We start from the raw sequence: 17,632 nt of genomic DNA on the forward strand, positions 1-17,632 counted from the left end.
TTCCCTCTGACCCCGCCCCCTGCCTACTCATGTGTGCTCTTTCTAAAAAAGAAAAAAGGAAATAAAGAACATTCCTCCCTTCTTTATTACCTCCTCCCACCCACCCCCCTCATATGTTTTGGATGTAGTCTGTCTCTCTCAAGTTAGTAATGTGTCTGATATTGTGTCTTTTGAATTGCTTGTGGTGGTATAGTGGTGATTATGAAATGTTGTCCCTAGACTTTTATCAGTATTTTTTTTAAAGCTACCATACATCATATTTTTACCCATGAAAGACTGCACAGACTACATGATGGCTCATAATGAATCCAACTGTAATTATGTGAGATCAGTGCATGATACTGACTCCCTCCTGCTGAACAGTGGTTAAGGCTGGCTATTGATGAGGTAGAACATCTGAGAAGTGTTCGTGGGCCTGATAATTGCACCAGGGTTATACGAGAGTCTTACTGAGCACAGCTACATCCACACTGAACCTGAGCTCAAGGCCTGAAATGAATAGCTCTTAGGTGGGTGCTTAATGAGTCAGCTCAGTATGGGCAGAACACCTCACTGTTTGAGTGATTGACACAAAATATTGACAGTTGGAACAAATAAACGGTGTGTCTAGTTGGCAGATATTCAAAAGTTAAATTATAGTGGACATGTAAAGGAATGTTTTGTTTTTACAAAGGTTGGGGATCCCCGTAATGGTAACATGCTATATAATAAAGTATAGATCTCCTGTCTCTTCATTTAGTTTGTGAATATTTACTGCTGTTTTCACATGTTTTTGTTTTTATTCATACTAATGTATTTCCCCAGGCTCAGGTGGACTACACTTCCATGACTCCCCCAGATAGGGTCATTTTCTCACATACCCTGGGAACATTTATCAAAGTTGTAATTTTACATTTATTTGTAATTTTACATTGTGTTGATATTTCTGATTATATTATAAACCCTGTTGGAATAGGGATTATGTTTGTTTTTGCTCACTGTTAAATCCCCGGAGCCTCTACTAATGATTTATAAATACAGGATGCTTTGTGAACATTTGTTTGATTCATTAATTAATTATGGTGAACATTTTTTTGATTCATTAATAAAAATGGATGCTGTTCTGGTACCTGAAATCTCATATGAGAAGTTTATGTTGTGAATGTGAGCCAGGACCAAAACACTGATTTAATGTTATTGCTGCCATCCTTAGGCCACTAGCCTGACCTTGATTGATCTCCCAGGCCATGAGAGCTTGAGACTTCAGTTCTTAGAGCGTTTTAAGGCTTCAGCCAGGTAAGTAGGATTTGGAGTGAACTTGCCTGAATCTCTTATCAGTGTCACCCATACTTGCACTGGTAGGGAGAAGAGCATGGACCCTGGAGTCAACCATTTCTGGGTTGCAAGCCCACCTGTACTATGATTTTATGAAGATTTTATGAGATAATGTTTGAAAATATTTCCTTTTTTTTTTTTTTTAAAGATTTTATTTATTTGACAGAGATCATAAGTAGAGAGAGAGGAGGAAACAGGCTCCCTACCTAACAGAGAGCCCGATGTGGGACTCGATCCCAGGACCCTGAGATCATGACCTGAGCTGAAGGCAGAGGCTTAACCCACTGAGCCACCCAGGCAGCCCTGAAAGTATTTCTTAAGAGTGTTCAGAAAGTGTTAACCCTCACCATATTAGTAAATTTTTCATTTACTTTGAGGACAAATTTTAATGTGTGGAACTATTAAAATCTGAAAAATGAATTGGAAGGCTAGGCAAAATCCTAGAAGTTATTTAAATCCAACATTATATATTTCTGTTCTTAAATTACCTAAATTTAGTGCCTCAAAAGTAGAGAACAAATTTTTATATTTCTTTTACTATTGTCCTAATGTTACTCTTAAAATTCTTGTGCTGCAGTTGAAGATACTTGTTTCTTGTTTTGTCTCTAACTAACACTGATAAGAACTTAAGAGGAAAATCAATATACCACATTTCATTGATATTAAAATATTTTAATATCTGTGAAATTTGAATGCTAGTTACAGTTGTTTGTGTCATAGTTTAATTGGTAGTATTTTCCCTTTCTTAGTTGTACTTGAAATAATAATGTGTCTTTTAATTGGTGGAATCTTAGGTTTGATGGAATGAGGCAGTTGTTTCTTTCCTTATTTTTGAAGAGGTCTTGACTTTTATTTTGTTGTTGCTTCCTTGCCCACAAGATGGTGGTGATGAGCAATCTGTTCTGCAAATTAAAAAAAAAAAAAAAAAAAAAGACTATTTTTTAGAGCAGCTTTAGGTTCACAGCAAAATTGAGCAACAGGTCCAAAGACTTCCTATATTACTCTGCTCTCCACACACATGCATAGCCTTCCCTGTTATAAGCATCCTTCTCCAGAGCAGTTTGTTTGTTACAACTGATGAACTCCTACACCGACACATCGTAATCATTCTGAGTCTGTGTTTTACATTAGGATTCACACTTGGTGTTGTATATTTCTACACATTTGAACAAATGTATAATGACGTATTCACCATTTATAGTTTCATACAGAGTATTTTCACTGCCCTAAAAATCCTCTGCATTCTGCTAATTCATCCCTCTGTTCCCTAATCCCTGACAGCTACTTAAATCTTTTGATGGTCCCCACATGGTACTTTTTTTCAGAATATCATGTATTTGGAACCATACAGTAGGTAGCCTTTCAGGTTGGCTTCTTTTACTTACTAATATGCATTACTAATATGCATTCAAGTTACTTCCATGTTTTTTCATTGTTCAATAGCTCATTTCTTTTTAGTGCTGGATAATATGTCATTGTCTGGAGGTACCACAGTTTATTTGTCCATTCACCTATTAAGGACTTCTTGGTTGCTTCCAAGTTTTGGCAATTCTGAATAAAGCTGCTGTAAACATCTGTGTGCAGGTTTTTGTGTGGACATAAGTTTTTGGGTGAATATCAAGGACTGCAGTTGAGGAGCCATATGGTAAGAAATATGTTTAGTTTTGTGAGAAATTGCCAAACTGTCTTCCAAAGTAGCTATACCATTTTGCACTCCCACCAGCAGTGTCTGAGAGTTCCTCATACTCCAGTGGATGAGAGTTGCTCTGCATCCTCCCTGGCATTTAATGTTGTCAGAGTTCTTGATTTCAGCCGTTATAGTAGATCCATAGTGATATGTAACTGCTTTAAGTTGCATTTCCCTGATGACATTGATAGGTTGTGGATCATCTCTTCATATACTTATTTGCTGTCTATAGATCTTGTTTGGCGAGGTGTCTAAAGATCTTTGACCCATTTTTTAATTGGGTTGTTTTCTATTGTTGAGTTTTAAGAGTTCCTTGTATATTTTGGATAAAGTTCTTTATCAGAAATATGTTTTGCAAATATTTCCTCCCAGTCTTTGATTCATCTTCATTCTTTTGATGGTGACTTTTGTAGAGCAGAAATTTTTATCTTTAATAAAGTTCAGTTTATACTCTTTTTTTTCCCCATGAGTTATGCCTTTAGTGTTGTATCTAAAAAATCATTGCCAGACCCAAGATGTCTAGATATTCTCCTGTGTTCTCTCTCAGGAGTTTTATGATTTTGTGGTTTACATTTAGATATGTGATCCATTTTGAGTTAATTCTTGTGAAAAGGATATGGTCCGTATCTGTTCATTGTATGTATTCATTTTTTTACACGTGGATGTTTAGCTGTCCCAGCATGTTTGAAAAGATATCTTGTTCTGTTGTACAGATCTTACTCAACGATGAGGTTACATTCTAATAAACCTATAGTAAGTTGAAAATATCTCCAGTTGAAAATACATTTAATATACCTACTGAATGTCATAGCTTAGCCTAACCTACCTTAAATGTGTTCAGAACACTTAACACTGGCCTATGGTTGGGCAAAATCATCTAACACAAAGTCTGTCTTATAATAAAGTGTTGAATATATCCATGTAACTTGTTGCATACTATACTAAAAGTAAAAATCAGAATGGTTGTGTGTATTAGTTGTTTACCCTCTTGATCCAGTGCCTGACTGGAAATGGTGGCTCAGTGCTGCTGCCCAGTATCATGAGATTGTACTCCATATTGCTAGCCCAGGAAAAGATTAAAATTCAAAATCTGAAATATGGTTTCTGTTGAATGTGTATTGCTTTTGCACCATTGTAAGGTAAGAAGTTTTAAGTTGAACTATTTTAAGTCGGGGACCATAGTAGGGGTCTCTTTCTGGATTTTATTCTGTTCTACTGATCTCTACTGATCAGGACCATGCTTTCTTGATTACTAAAGCTTCATAGTAAGTCGGGCAGTTGTCAGTCCTCCAGCTTTGCTCTTCAGTATTGTGTTGGCTATTCTGGGTCCTTTGCCTCTCCATATAAATTACAGAATCAATCTGTCAACATCTGCAGTAAGTTACTAAGGTTTTGATTGGATTTCATTGGAATCTATAGATCAAGTTGAGAAGAAATGACATTTTGAAACTGTTTAGTCTTCCTGTCTGTTATGGTGGAATATCTCTGTTTATCTAGTTCTGTTTTGATTTTGTTGATCAGTTTTGTAGTTTCCTCATATAGATCTTGTACATATTTTATTATATTTATACCAAAGTTTCATTTTTGGGGGGATGATAATATAAATGGTATTGTGTTTCTAATGTTTTGTTGTTGTGGGTGCTGTTTTTTACTGCTATAGGATATGAAAGCCTCTCTCCAGAATGGGTTCATATTTCCTTCTGTTGGGGGCCCTTGGAGTTCATCAAATCTGGCCCCGTTTTTATATAAATCTTTCTGCATCTCATGTCGTGAAAGAGTGTAAATTCATATCCCCAACCCCCAATCTGTGTGGCACAGGAGGCCTGGTATTTCAGTTCCTTTGCATTATTTTCCCACACCTCCCGCCACTAGACAGCTTTTAAGTTGTAGGCTTTGTGCAGAGGGTTCAGTTCCAGCTCCCCGACTGCATGTCGGCCATTGCTTGTTTCCAGCTACTCCTGAGCATTGAAACCCTGGTCCCTACAGTCTGTTATCTGTTCTTTCTCCTGGACTGCTTTGCTTTAGCTTTGATACCTCTTTACTTGTGCCACATGAGGATTCTCACTGTTGCTGCCTTAGTTTGGGCCCTACCAGGTCACTGTGCTTCTAGTTTGGTTACCCTCTTAGATTTATCTGTCTTCCATGAAGCACCAATATTCTTTGTAATAGAAAGGCACAAACTCTGGAGGTCAGTGTCATTCCCCTTTGCTGCTTGGCCTGGTTTCCTCCCTGTGTACCAGCCTACCTTGAGCTCTGTAGGCCACGCTGTTCCACTCCTTTGTGCTCTGCACATACTACTTTCCAGGCAGTCTGTGTCCCAGTTTTTTTGTCTGGCTAAAATTCAGCCCAGCTGTTGACACGCTCCATTAAGTCATCTTGACCTATTCTCATGTAAATGGTCTTCTTGTTTGTTCCTGTTGGTGCATAGGTATGTTTTAGCATTTTATGACACAGTTTTGTATATGATGATTTCCTGGTCTTTGGGGGCAGGTATGATTTCCTTTTTTATCTTTTTGGATTATTCATTGATAATATAGTAACACTCAGTAGTCCTTTGTTTTTTGTTGTTGTTCTTGCATTTTTATAAAACTTGATAAAAATTATTTCAAACTGTACAGTCACCAGAAGTACATAGTTAACCAAAAATGCACACACTTGGCATCTCCTCGGTAGTCCTTTGTTAAATGAGTATTTATTTGTATGGTGTGATTACATATGTGCACAGTTGCATTTGAGCCTGCTGTGTGTTACTAATTAGGATTGAATTGGATGAAATTAAGGATATAACTTTTGAGTATAATGCTGCACTCCTGCATGCTTACATGCTGGTTTTTCTTTCTCCTCCTCCAGGGCTGTTGTGTTTGTTGTGGACAGTGCAGCCTTCCAGCGAGAGGTGAAAGATGTGGCAGAGTTTCTGTATCAAGTCCTCATCGACAGTATGAGTCTGAAGAACACACCATCATTCTTAATTGCCTGCAATAAGCAAGGTGCCATCATGTTTTCCAGCAATAATAATTGAGATTTTTCTGGGATTGCTTCTAAGAGCTAATACATTTGTTATTACTGAGGATGAGAGATGATTGTTAAGGAACTATGAAGGATTTTAAATCTAAAAATTGTTTATATACCTGCATTTTTATTAGTTTTTTTTTTTAATTTTTATTAATTTTGTTACTTTTACCAGTCTGTTCTAAGGAGTGTCTATTACCAGTTTTTCTTTGATATAGTGTTTTACAATTTTCACAAAATTGTTAATCATTTTACTTTATTTACCAAGTTAAGTTTGTCCAGATTCACAGTATGTCCTATCACACACAATTGTGGAGGGCCAGGGGACCATCTATCTTTTCAGACAAATTTACCTTTCAGCACATTTTATCAAGGAGGGTTTAGGGTTTGCACAAGTTGTGTTTTCTTTAACCTCATAACCATTAAACATTTTCTATCACACCCAGTAATCTGAGGCTTCAGTTTCATTATCTCTAACATAAGATAAACTAGTTGATTTTATAGTGTTCTTTCAGATTAAAATTCTGATTCTACAGAGAGCCTTATGCATTTCTCAGAAGTGATCAGGTAGGAATAACCCTAACAATGCCTAATCAGGAAGTGGTGTTAGGATCATTACCTGGCCTCTCCGTTTCTTCTCTTTGGTATAGGAGAGAAGGTGATATTTATTTGGCTTTTGCTTGGTGCCAAACCAGCAAAGAGGGTGTTCCTCTCTTACCAAGGGGCAATTAAGTGACTTACTATCCTAGTATCAGCTGGAAATGTGCTTAGTTTACTTTTATATGACAAGTAGGATGTTTCTGTTTACAATCAAAAAGCTGGTAGGTTTTCTCTCTGATACACTGGCTGGACTTACATATATTTTGATTTAAAAGGTCTGTAAGATGTAGAAACTTTCATGAACTAGTCAATTTTAGGGATATGAGCTTAATATATTTGTAAGCATTATTATAGGAAAACCCATACCTGAAAATTAGAAAGCTTATTTTAGTAGTTAAGCTACTAATGGTAGAAAGCTCTTTAGGAAAAAAAAAAAGGGGGAAGAAACTTATTGGTTTAAATTGGAATTTTCCATATGTGCAAGAGGTCTTGGGAAAAGACCCTTTCTGGTTTAAACTATAACAATGTCTTTATTTCTTTACAGACATTACAATGGCAAAATCCGCAAAGTTAATTCAGCAGCAGCTTGAGAAAGAACTGTGAGTATGAATAAGTCATATTGATTAATGTAGATTTTAACACTTAGGAAATTTGAATATATTGCTTAAGGTCTTTGGTCGTATATAATTATCATAGCCCAAAGAATAGTGTGACATATATTTATTAAGTAATTGACAAAATTAATGGAATTCTAAAAAGCATCAATGGGATATTTATGGATACTTTAAAAATTCATGGAAAGAAAATCTTAGGTTTATTGAGACCGTAAGCTCAATTTATTTTCCCACTGTTTCTAGTTCATTTATAGTAGATATGAAAGGTTTTAGAAACTAAAAAATTTGAAAGCCATGAAGGCGCCTGGGTGGCTCAGTTGGTTAAGCGACTGCCTTTGGCTCGGGTTATGATCCCAGAGTCCCGGGATCGAGTCCCGCATCGGGTTCCTAGCTCCGTGGGGAGTCTGCTTCTCCCTCTGACCTTCTCCCCTCTCATGCTCTCTCTCTCTCTCTTTCTCAAATGAATAAATAAAATGTTTAAAAAATTTAAAAAAAAAAATTAAAAAAAATTTGAAAGCCATGGAAATTTTTGTTGACAAAATAAGGAAGGAATGTTTTAAAAGAATTTAAAAATCTATTATACTATTTTATAGCTTATTTTATTATTTTCTAGCTACATTGCAATATCATTTAGCTTATTTTAGTGTTTAAAAATTTGTAAAGTGAGCTAACTTTTTGAATTTTAAGAAATCTACTAGCATGTCTATACTCTCCCAGTTTGTAAGAGCTAGCTACAGCTTGCTTACCCAGGAGCTACCATCAATATTATATGAAGCAAGTAATTTTTTCTTGCTGCTGTTGTGTAGACTTTTTTTTTTTTTTTAATTTAAGAAAAGAACCTAATGAGGAAAAATTGTGTAAATTCAACTTTGAGGGGCACCTGGGTGCTCAGTCAGTTAAGTGTCTGCCTTTGGAGCAGGTCATGATCCCGGGGTCCTGGGATAGAGTCCTATATCAGGCTCCCTGCTCTCCGGGGAGCCTGCTTCTCCCTCTGCCCTGCCCCCTGCTCATGCACTCTCTCTCAAATAAATAAAATCTTAAAAAAAAAAAAAAAATTCAACTTCGAGCACATTTTTTCCCCCACCAGGATTTACTTACTCATTTATACATTTAACATCTAGTATATGGCAAGCCCTGCTTTCAGGATGTGGCTGTAGGGGGAACTGTGATGTGGTTCCTGTACTCAGGAGCTGAGGGTTGACAAACTCCTGCTCAGGGTGTGCAAACAAGAAATAGTTTTACATATTTAAAGGGCAGGTTAAAAAAATAGGAAAAGTAGAAAAATATGTGACAGAAACTAAATGTCACCCACAAGCCCAAAACATTTAATTTATGGTTTTTTACAGAAAAATTTTATCAGACCTGGTCTGTCATTTTCTGTGTTTTTTTTTTTTCTTTTAACTGAGAATGATATATTTAATTCCATATGCTTTAAACTTTTTAATTTATGAATAGAAGAGTAAAGTTAGCGGTTCAGTCAGATTTATCAAAGACCTCCTGCTTTCAAGTTGAATATCAAACGAGATTTTTTTAAACCCCTTTATGGGGGGGGCAATTGATATATAAAAAGCCGTGCATATTTAATGTGTACAACTCCATGCATTTGGGGATAAATATCCACCTTTGAAGCCATCACCACCATCGAGGCCCTAAAAATACCATTATTTTGTAGTTTCCTCCTGCTCTCTTTATTGTTTGTTTTTGTGTGAGGGTGAGTGAGAGAAAGAAAGAGAGTGTTTCATGAGAATACTTAAGATTTATAGTATTGGCAGATTTTAAGTATATAGTGCAGTATTGTTAGCTATACACACTATGCTATATAGATCTCTATTACATACTTGCATAAGTGAACCTTTTTTAAAAAAAAGATTTTATTTATTTGAGAGAGAGAGTAGGGGGAGGGACAGAGGGAGAGGAAGTAGAGAGCCTGCTTCCCTCCCTCCATGAGCAGAGAGCCCAACATGGGCTGGGATCATGCCCTTAGCCAAAGGCAGACGCTTACCTGACTGAGCCACCCAGACGCCCCTGTATAACTGAAACTTTATAACTTTTGACCTAATAACCAAAGGCTCCCCATTTCTCCCTCTCCCCTATTCCAGTAACCACCATTCTACTCTGCTTCTATGTGTTTGTTTTAGATTCCATATGTAAGTGTGATTATATCTTATTTGTCTTAATTGGGTTTGTTATATCACTTAGCATAATAGGTTCATCCATGTTGCTGTAAATAGTAGGATTTCCTCATTTTTCAGGGCTAAATAATATTCATTGCATGTATGTTCCACATTTTCTTTATCCATTCATCCTTTGATGGACATTTAGGTTGCTTCCATATATTGCCTCTTGTAGTGATGCTCCAATGAACATGAGAGTGCAAGTACCCCTTCAAGAACCTGATTTTAATTCCTTTAGATAAATACCCAGAAATGGAATTGCTGGATCATATGGTAGTTTTATTTGTAATTTTTTGAGGAATCTTCATGCTGTTTTCCATAGTGGCTGTATCAATTTACATTCCCACCAACAGTGTACCAGGATTGCCTTTTGTCTGCATCTCTGCAACTTAACTTGTTTGTTTGTTTTGTTTTAATGTTAGTCACTATCTCAGGTGTGAGGGTATATCTCATGGTGCTTCTGATTTGCATTTCCCTAATGATTAGTTACGTTGTGTACCTTTTCATATACTTATTGGCATTTGTGTCCTCTTTGGAGAAACGTCTGTTCAGAAATGCCTATCCTTTGTCCATTTTTCAATTGGATTTTTTTTTTTTTTCTGTTAGTGACTTGTAGGAGTTTCTTATATATTTTGGATATTAACCCTTATCAGATATATGGTTTACAGGTATTCTCCAATTCCAGGTTATCCTTTTATTTTACAGATTGTTTCTTTTGCTCTGCAGAAGTTATTTAAATTAGCAGTCACATTTATGTTTCCTTCTGTTGCGTATGCTTTTGGTGTCATATCCAAAAACTCATTGCCACAACCAGGGTCACTGAGCTTTTCCTTTATGTTTCCTTCTTGGGTTTTTATGGCTTAAGGTCTTATGTGTAAGTCTTTAATCCATTTTGAGTTAATTTTTGTGTACAGTATAAGCTAAAGGTCCAATTTTATTCTTTTGCTTATAGATAATCCAGTTTTCCTAGGACCATTTATTAAAAAGACTATCCTTTACCCATTGTATATTCTTGTTAGCCTTATCAAAGGTTAATTGACTGTATGTGTAGGTTTATTTTTGGCCCCTCTATTATATTCTACTGGTCTGTGTATCTTCTTATATCAGTATCATACTGTTTTGATTACTATAGCTTTGTTATATAATTTGAAACCTGCAAGTGTGATGCTTCCATCCTTTTTGTTTTTACTCAAGATTACTTTTACTATTATGGGTCTTTTTGTGGTTCCATGTGAAGTCTATCATTGTTTCTTCTATTTCTGCAAAAAATTATTCCATTGGAATATTGATATTGCATTGCATCTGTAGAAGGCTTTGCATCATACAGACATTTTAACAATATTTAATTATTCTAATTGAGGAACAAGGATATCTTTTCCTTTATTCTGTCTTCAGTTTCTTTCACAGATGTCTTATTGTTTTCAGTATATAGATCATTTGCCTACTTTAGGGTTTACATTTACACTTAAGCATTTTATTTTTGATGCTTTGTAAACAGGATTGGTAATTCCTAATTTCTCTGATAGATCATTAGTAGGGTATAGAAACATAACTGATTTTTGTATGTTGATTTTGTATCCTGCAACTTTACTAAATTTTTTAGTAGTTCTGTTTCTTTGGTGGTGATTTAGGGATTTATATATATAAGATTAAGTCATCTGTGAACAGAGATAATCTTCTTTTTGATTTTCATGCTTTTTATTTCTTTCTTTGCCTAATTACTGTCTCTAGGTCTTACAGTGCTATGCTGAATACACGTGATGAGAGTGGGCATCCCTGTTTTGATCTTAGAGGAAAAGCTTTCAGCTTTTCACTGTTGAATATGATATTTTCTGTGGGCTTGTCATATATGACCTTTATTATTTTGAGCTATATTCCTTCTGTGCCTATTTTGTTGCATTTTAATCATGAAGGGATGTTGATTTTTGTCAAGTGATTTTTCTTTATTGAGATGATTGTATGATTTTTATCCTTCATCCTGTTAATGTGATGTATTCCCTCTATTGGTTTGTATATGTTGAACTGTCTTTCCATCTTGAGTAAATCCCATTTGATCATAGTGTACAATTCATTTAATATATGTACTGTTGAATTTGGTTTGCCAGTATTTTGTTGAGGATTTTTGTACCTATGTTCATTAGGTATTTTGGCCTATACTTTTCTTTTAGAATCCTTATCTGGCTTGGCTATCAGGGTAAGGCTAGCTAAAATGAGTTTGGAAGTGTTACCTCCTCTTTAATTAGGAAGAGTTTGAGAAGAATTGGTGTTGATTCTTCTTTAAATGTTTGGTAGAATTCACCAGTGAGCCATCACGTCTTCACCTGTTCTTTGCTGGTCGTTTTTGATTACTGATTCAGTCTCCTTCCTTATTGGTCTGTTCAGATTTTCTGTTTTTTCAAGATTCAGTTTTGGTATGTTGTGTGTTTCTAGGAATTTATCCATTTCTTCTAGGTTGTCTAATTTGTTAATAGACTCTTATCCTTTGTATGTCTGTTGTATAAGTTACCCCTTTCATTTCTGATTTTATTAATTTTAGTCTTCTCCTTGCTAAAGGTTTGTCAATTTTATCTTTCAAAAAACTCCTCTTAGTTTCATTGATATTTTCTATTGTTTTCTAGTCTGTATTTCATTTGTTTCTGCTCTGATGTTTATTTTTTCCATCCTTCTGCTAGCTTTGGGGTTAGTTTTTTCTTTTTCTAGGTTCTGGAGGTGTCAACTTAGATTGTTTATCTGAAATCTTTCTTTTTTCCTAGACTAGATATTTATTGCTATAAACTTCCTCTTAGAACTGCCTTTTGCTGCATCCTGTAAGTTTTGGTGTGTTGGGTTTTCATTTTAATTCGTTTCAATATTTTTTTATTTGCCTTTGGATTCTTCCTTGACCTTTTAGTTGTTCAGAAAAGTGTTATTAATTCCCCACATATTTGTGAATTTTCCAGTATTCTGTTACTGAATCCTAGGTTCATACCATTGTGGTCAGAAAAGATACATGATATGATTTCGGTCTTAAATTTGTTAACTTGTTTTGTCACCTAACATGTTATCTATCCTGGAGAACTGTTCTATGTACACTTAAAAAGAAAGCATTCTGCAGATGTTGGCTGGAATGTTCTGTTAGGAATATTTGGTATATAGTCTTGTTCAAATATGTTGTTTTATTGATTTTTGTCTGGATGATCTGTTCATTATTGGAAGAGTGGTACTTAAATTCCCTGCTATTACTTTGTTGATATCTACTTCTCCCTTTAGTTCTATTGATATTTGCTTTATGTATTTAGATTCTCTGATGTTAGGAGCATATCTGGTTACAATATCATATCCTTTTGATGAATTGACCCCTTTATTTTTATATAATGACCTGCTTTGTCTCTTGTGACAATTTTTAACTTAAAGTCTGTTTTGATGTAACAGTTATAGCCAGGCCTGCCCTTTTGGTTGTCATTTGCATGGAATGTCTTTTTCTGTCCCTTCACTTAGAACCTTTGATCTAAAATGTGTCTCCTGGAGACAGCGTATAATTCAATCTTGATTTTTTTTTTTAATATATTCATCCACTCGGTTTTGATTAGAGAATTTAAACCATTTACATTTAAAGTAATCACTGGTAGGTAAGGACTTACTGTATTTTGTTGATTGTCTTCTGTTTTTTAATTCCTTTGTCCCTTTCTTCTTTCTTTAATGATTTGTTTGTGGTGTTATACTCGGATTCCTTTCTCTATTTTGGGTATCATAGGTTTTTTCTTTGTGATTACAATGAGACTTTTATAAAACATAGTATTGGTAATCTTATTTTAAGCTGATAACAGCTTTAATGCATGCAAAAATTGTATGCATTAACTTCTTCCCTTCATTTTATACTATTGATTCCACAATTCACATTTTTATCCACAATTCACATCTTTTTTTTTTTTTTTTTTAAAGATTTTATTTGTTTATTTGATGGAGAGAGGAACACAAGCAGGGGGAGTGGGAGAGGGAGAAGCAGGCTTCCTGCAGAGCAGGGAACCCGTTGAGGGGCTCGATCCCAGGACCCTGGGATCATAACCTGGGCTGAAAGCAGATGCTTAACAACTGAGCCACCCAGGCACCCCTCCACCATTCACATTTTTATATTGTATATCCATTAATAAATTACTGTAGCCATAGTTATCTTTAATACTTTTGTCTCTAGCTTTCATGTTAGACTTAAGACTTAAGTGATTTATATGTCACCATTATAGTATTAGAGTATTCTGAATTTGTCATAGTGAGTTTTATACTTTCCTGTGTTTTCATGTTGTTAGTGTCCTTTTGTTTCACCTTTAAGACCTGCCTTCAGCATTTCTTCCAAGGCAGGTCTAGTGGTTATGAACTCCTTCAGATTTTGTGTGTCTGGGAAATTTTTTCTCCTTCATGTCTGATGGACAGTTTTGCTGGGTATGGTATTGTTGGTGGCAGTTTCTTTTCTTTCAGCACTTTGAATATATCATTCCATTCTGTACTATCATACAGCCTTTCTGCCAAGGCTAAGAAATTTAGTCTTACGGGGTTTCCCTTGCTTGTAACCATTGTCTTTTCTCTTGCTGTTTTCAAAATTCTCTTTGTCTTTGGTTTTTTGTCAGTTTGATTATAGTGTGTTTTGGTGAAGCTCTCTTTATGTTTAATCTATTTAGGGTTCTTTGGGCTTAATGGATCTACCTGTTCATTTCCCTTTCTAGATTTAGGGTTTTCTGTATTATTTCTTTAAAAATAAGTTTTCTGTTTGTCTTTCTCTGCTCCTTTTGGACTGCCATAATGCATGTATTTGATTCCTTTAATGATATAAGTTATCTAGTCTCCCTTTATTCTTTTTTTTCTTTTTGTTCTTCTCATTGGGTAACTTCAAATTACCTGCCTCAGGCTCTCTGGTTCTTTCTTCATCTTAATCAAGGCTGCTGTTAAAGATCTCTGAAATTTTCACATCAGTCAATTGTGTTCTTTAGCTCTAGAGTATCATAAAAACTTTTTATGGCTTCTCTTTGTTGAGCTGCTGCTGCTGTTGCTGCTTCTTCTTTTTTTTTTTAAGTAGACTCCATGCCCAACATTGGGCTTGAACTCACAAACCTGAGATCAAGAGTCTCATGCTTTACCAACTGAGCTAGCCAGGTGCCCTGAGCTTCTTCTTTTTATTCATATATTACTTTTCTCATTTTGTTGAGTTGTCTGTTCTCTTTTATAGCTCAGCAAACTTTCAAATTATTATTTTGAATTCTTTGTCAGGAATTTCATAGATCTCCATTTCTTTAAGGTCAGTTATTGGTACTTTATTTTGTTCCTTTGATAGGCTTGCTGCTGGAGTGCTTTGGCAGACTGGCCTGGCTCCTAGGCCCATGGGTGTGTGGGTCTACTGCCTGGCTTCATGGAAGTGGGCCCAGCACCAGGGTCCACTTGGGTGGCCTGGCCAGGTGCCTGGTCTACTGGGGCAGGTCTGGTGCCGGGGTTCATTGGGGTGGTCCTAGAGCTTGGGCCCAGAGGAGTGGGCTGGGGCCATGGGGGGTCAGCCTGGTGCTGAGTTCTGTGGCTTAGTGAGTGCTTACTTCACTGTCCTTCTCCCAAGTGAAGCATATCTCTCTGTGCTTGCAGGAAAAGTAACGTGGGTAATGTGAAACTGTCCTTCCTATCCTCTTTGAATCCATCCTTTCTTATTTCTGTGTAACACCCAGTTGTAATCTTGGACCCAGATGCCTGCTCTCTCATGCATGTGTGGTTATTCAAATTGATGGTTCTGTGAGAAGACTTGTGCTGGAAACCCCTATTCTGCCATCTTGCTGATGTCAGTGTCAGTGGTTTCTGTCCCTTCTGAAATTGCATGTTTATCATTTTTTCCCTTACTTCTGATGGTCACTCTCTTAAGACTATAAATTGCTTGTTGTTAGGCTAAGGAAATTAGAACAATTAGATGATTTGGTATTCCTAGAAATTCTGGTGCAATTGTTGGGAATTGGTGGGGGGGAAGTAATCATAATGCTTGTGTATCCCATTTTGGTTTTTTCTTCTGGTATAGTCCAAGTCTTCCTAGGTTCAAAAAATGTATTTTCTTTAGTCCATTTGCTTTTCACTCTAAAGAGCCACAGAAAAGCAATACAGACAGAAATGCTATATTATAAGGTAGTGAGGTAAAATGTTAAAAGTTGGGAAGGTGAACATCAGTTAAATTAGGAGTCAGGTTTGATTTGATCTTTAAAGTTTTTTTTTGTTTGTTTGCTTGTTTGTTTTTTTTGTCAGAGAGAGTGAGTACAGGCAGACAGAGTGGCAGGCAGAGGCAGAGGGAGAAGCAGGCTTCTTGCTGAGCAAGGAGCCCGATGTGGGACTTGATCCCAGGACACTGGGATCATGACCTGAGCCGAAGGCTGCCGCTTAACCAACTAAGTCACCCAGGCATCCCTAAAGTTTATTTATTTTTATTAGTTATCTCTACACCCATTTTGGGGCTCAAACTCATGACCCCGGGATCAAGAGTCTCATGCTCTTAGAACTGAGCCAGCCAGGTGCCCCAAGAGTCTGATTTTAAATTAATGTGAGAATTCGGCCCTATCAGCATTGAAGCATTTCATAGTCTTCTGAAAAACTTCTGAAAAGGCTATGTTCATATGGCCTTATGGCAAGAGCTGAGTACAGGTGATGTTTGGCCTTTTTTCCTTCTTAAGTTTTTTTTTTTTTTTTTAATTGTAAAATATCTTACATATAAAGGGATACATATGACACATATATTGAATTTAAAGAATATTAAAATGAATACCCATGGACCCACCACCTTGCATATTAGAAGGCTCTAGGGGCTCCTCCCTATTAATCTTGAATTTAGTATCTTGAATTTTGTATTAATTATTTTTTAAAGTACTTTTTCCGTGTGTGTGTTTCTAAACCAAGGTATCAGTTTTTCCTGGAGATTCTTCACGAATTTTCATGCAGTCTTACAGCTCCAGGAAATGCGTTATTTTGTAAGAAAGCACATTGGGAGCCTGTATTCCGAGGCTTCTGGATCGCAGAAAGGGTGGGAGAAGTAGATGCAGGAGCATTGCTGTGCACTCTTTTTTGAGGCCAGCAGGTGGCAGTAAGACAACTTAAATTTTGGAAGGTTTTCCTGGGTAAAGAGGTTGGAGAGTAGTAATTGTGCCCAAACTGGATATGAGAATCTGGAGTTTGTAGATTTACTAAGCTCTGTATCCACATAGACTCGTGATAAACATAAATACTGTATTTTCCCACACTTAACTTTCAGAGACTTAAGTTACTGTAACATTTATAGCATGTATTTAAAAAATATGTTCAAAAATGGCATCATGCAGATGATCTTAGAGGAAGGGGATAAAGGGGCCCTGGGCTGAGAGAAGGTTGGTATGACCTGGGCACATGAATGACCTGGTCTTATCAAGCCAAGTCTGGCTAGACCCTCGCCTCTCCTGTCTGAGAGCAATCTATGAACGCAAGGGGTTAATCAACAGTCTTAATAGTGTAATTGACAGGTGTATGTCAGGTACTTAAATGAGTGCTGAAATGTTTAGGAATGGGTGTTGCTTCCTAAGGCCTTTAGTTGCTATATAAATGCTATTACTCTCTTCCTGATTCAGTTTTCTTTCATCTCACAGCAACACTTTACGAGTCACCCGTTCTGCTGCCCCCAGCACACTGGACAGTTCCAGCACTGCCCCCGCTCAGCTGGGAAAGAAAGGCAAAGAATTTGAGTTCTCGCAGTTGTCCCTCAAAGTGGAGTTCCTAGAGTGCAGTGCCAAGGGTGGAAGAGGGGACATGGGCTCCGCAGACATCCAGGACCTGGAGAAATGGCTGGCGAAAATCGCCTGAGGGGCAGGGCCAGAGCTCAGGACATGAATGTGAATGTGTGTGGCCCACAGTTTTGGAAAAGGGTTTGGTAGCCTGGAGATGATAAAGAAGTTGATAAAGAATGGGTACGAAATGTAATTAGAAACATTTTCTTGTTCTGGAAACAAATTATTGTTGAAAGTAACTTGGAACTTTTGTTTTTCAGTTTAGTTCTCCCTCAGTGCTTTCTAATCACTTACCTGCCTGTGTTTCTTCCCTTGGTTAAGGTTTATGTCATGTCCCTTTAGCAAATGCTTGACCTAGGGTCAAGGTCTTTGTGACCATAACAAGTGGATCCACATAGAGAGGATATTATCATAAGAGTACGGTTATCATCTGAAAAATTTCTTATCCTCTGCTTCTGTGTGTTAGTTCCTTTTCCTGAAAACAAACCT

At 36.6% G+C, this 17,632-nt stretch overlaps 1 protein-coding gene across 1 annotated transcript in view; it reads left to right on the forward strand.

Moving 5' to 3' along the window:
• LOC111154942 (serotransferrin-like) overlaps positions 1-17,382 on the forward strand; it is a 54,188-nt gene extending 36,806 nt beyond the window's left edge. Inside the window, 4 exon segments of the mRNA XM_022514902.1 lie at positions 1,193-1,275; positions 5,852-5,988; positions 7,155-7,209; positions 17,006-17,382. Of these exon segments, the coding sequence (XP_022370610.1) occupies positions 1,193-1,275; positions 5,852-5,988; positions 7,155-7,209; positions 17,006-17,219 (489 nt within the window). The 3' untranslated portion in view covers positions 17,220-17,382.
• The last annotated feature ends 250 nt before the right edge of the window (positions 17,383-17,632 follow it).

Source organism: Enhydra lutris, unplaced genomic scaffold (assembly GCF_002288905.1).
Source record: "Enhydra lutris kenyoni isolate GAN:26980312 unplaced genomic scaffold, ASM228890v2 scaffoldscaffold39, whole genome shotgun sequence".
Taxonomy (NCBI): Eukaryota; Metazoa; Chordata; class Mammalia; order Carnivora; family Mustelidae; genus Enhydra; species Enhydra lutris.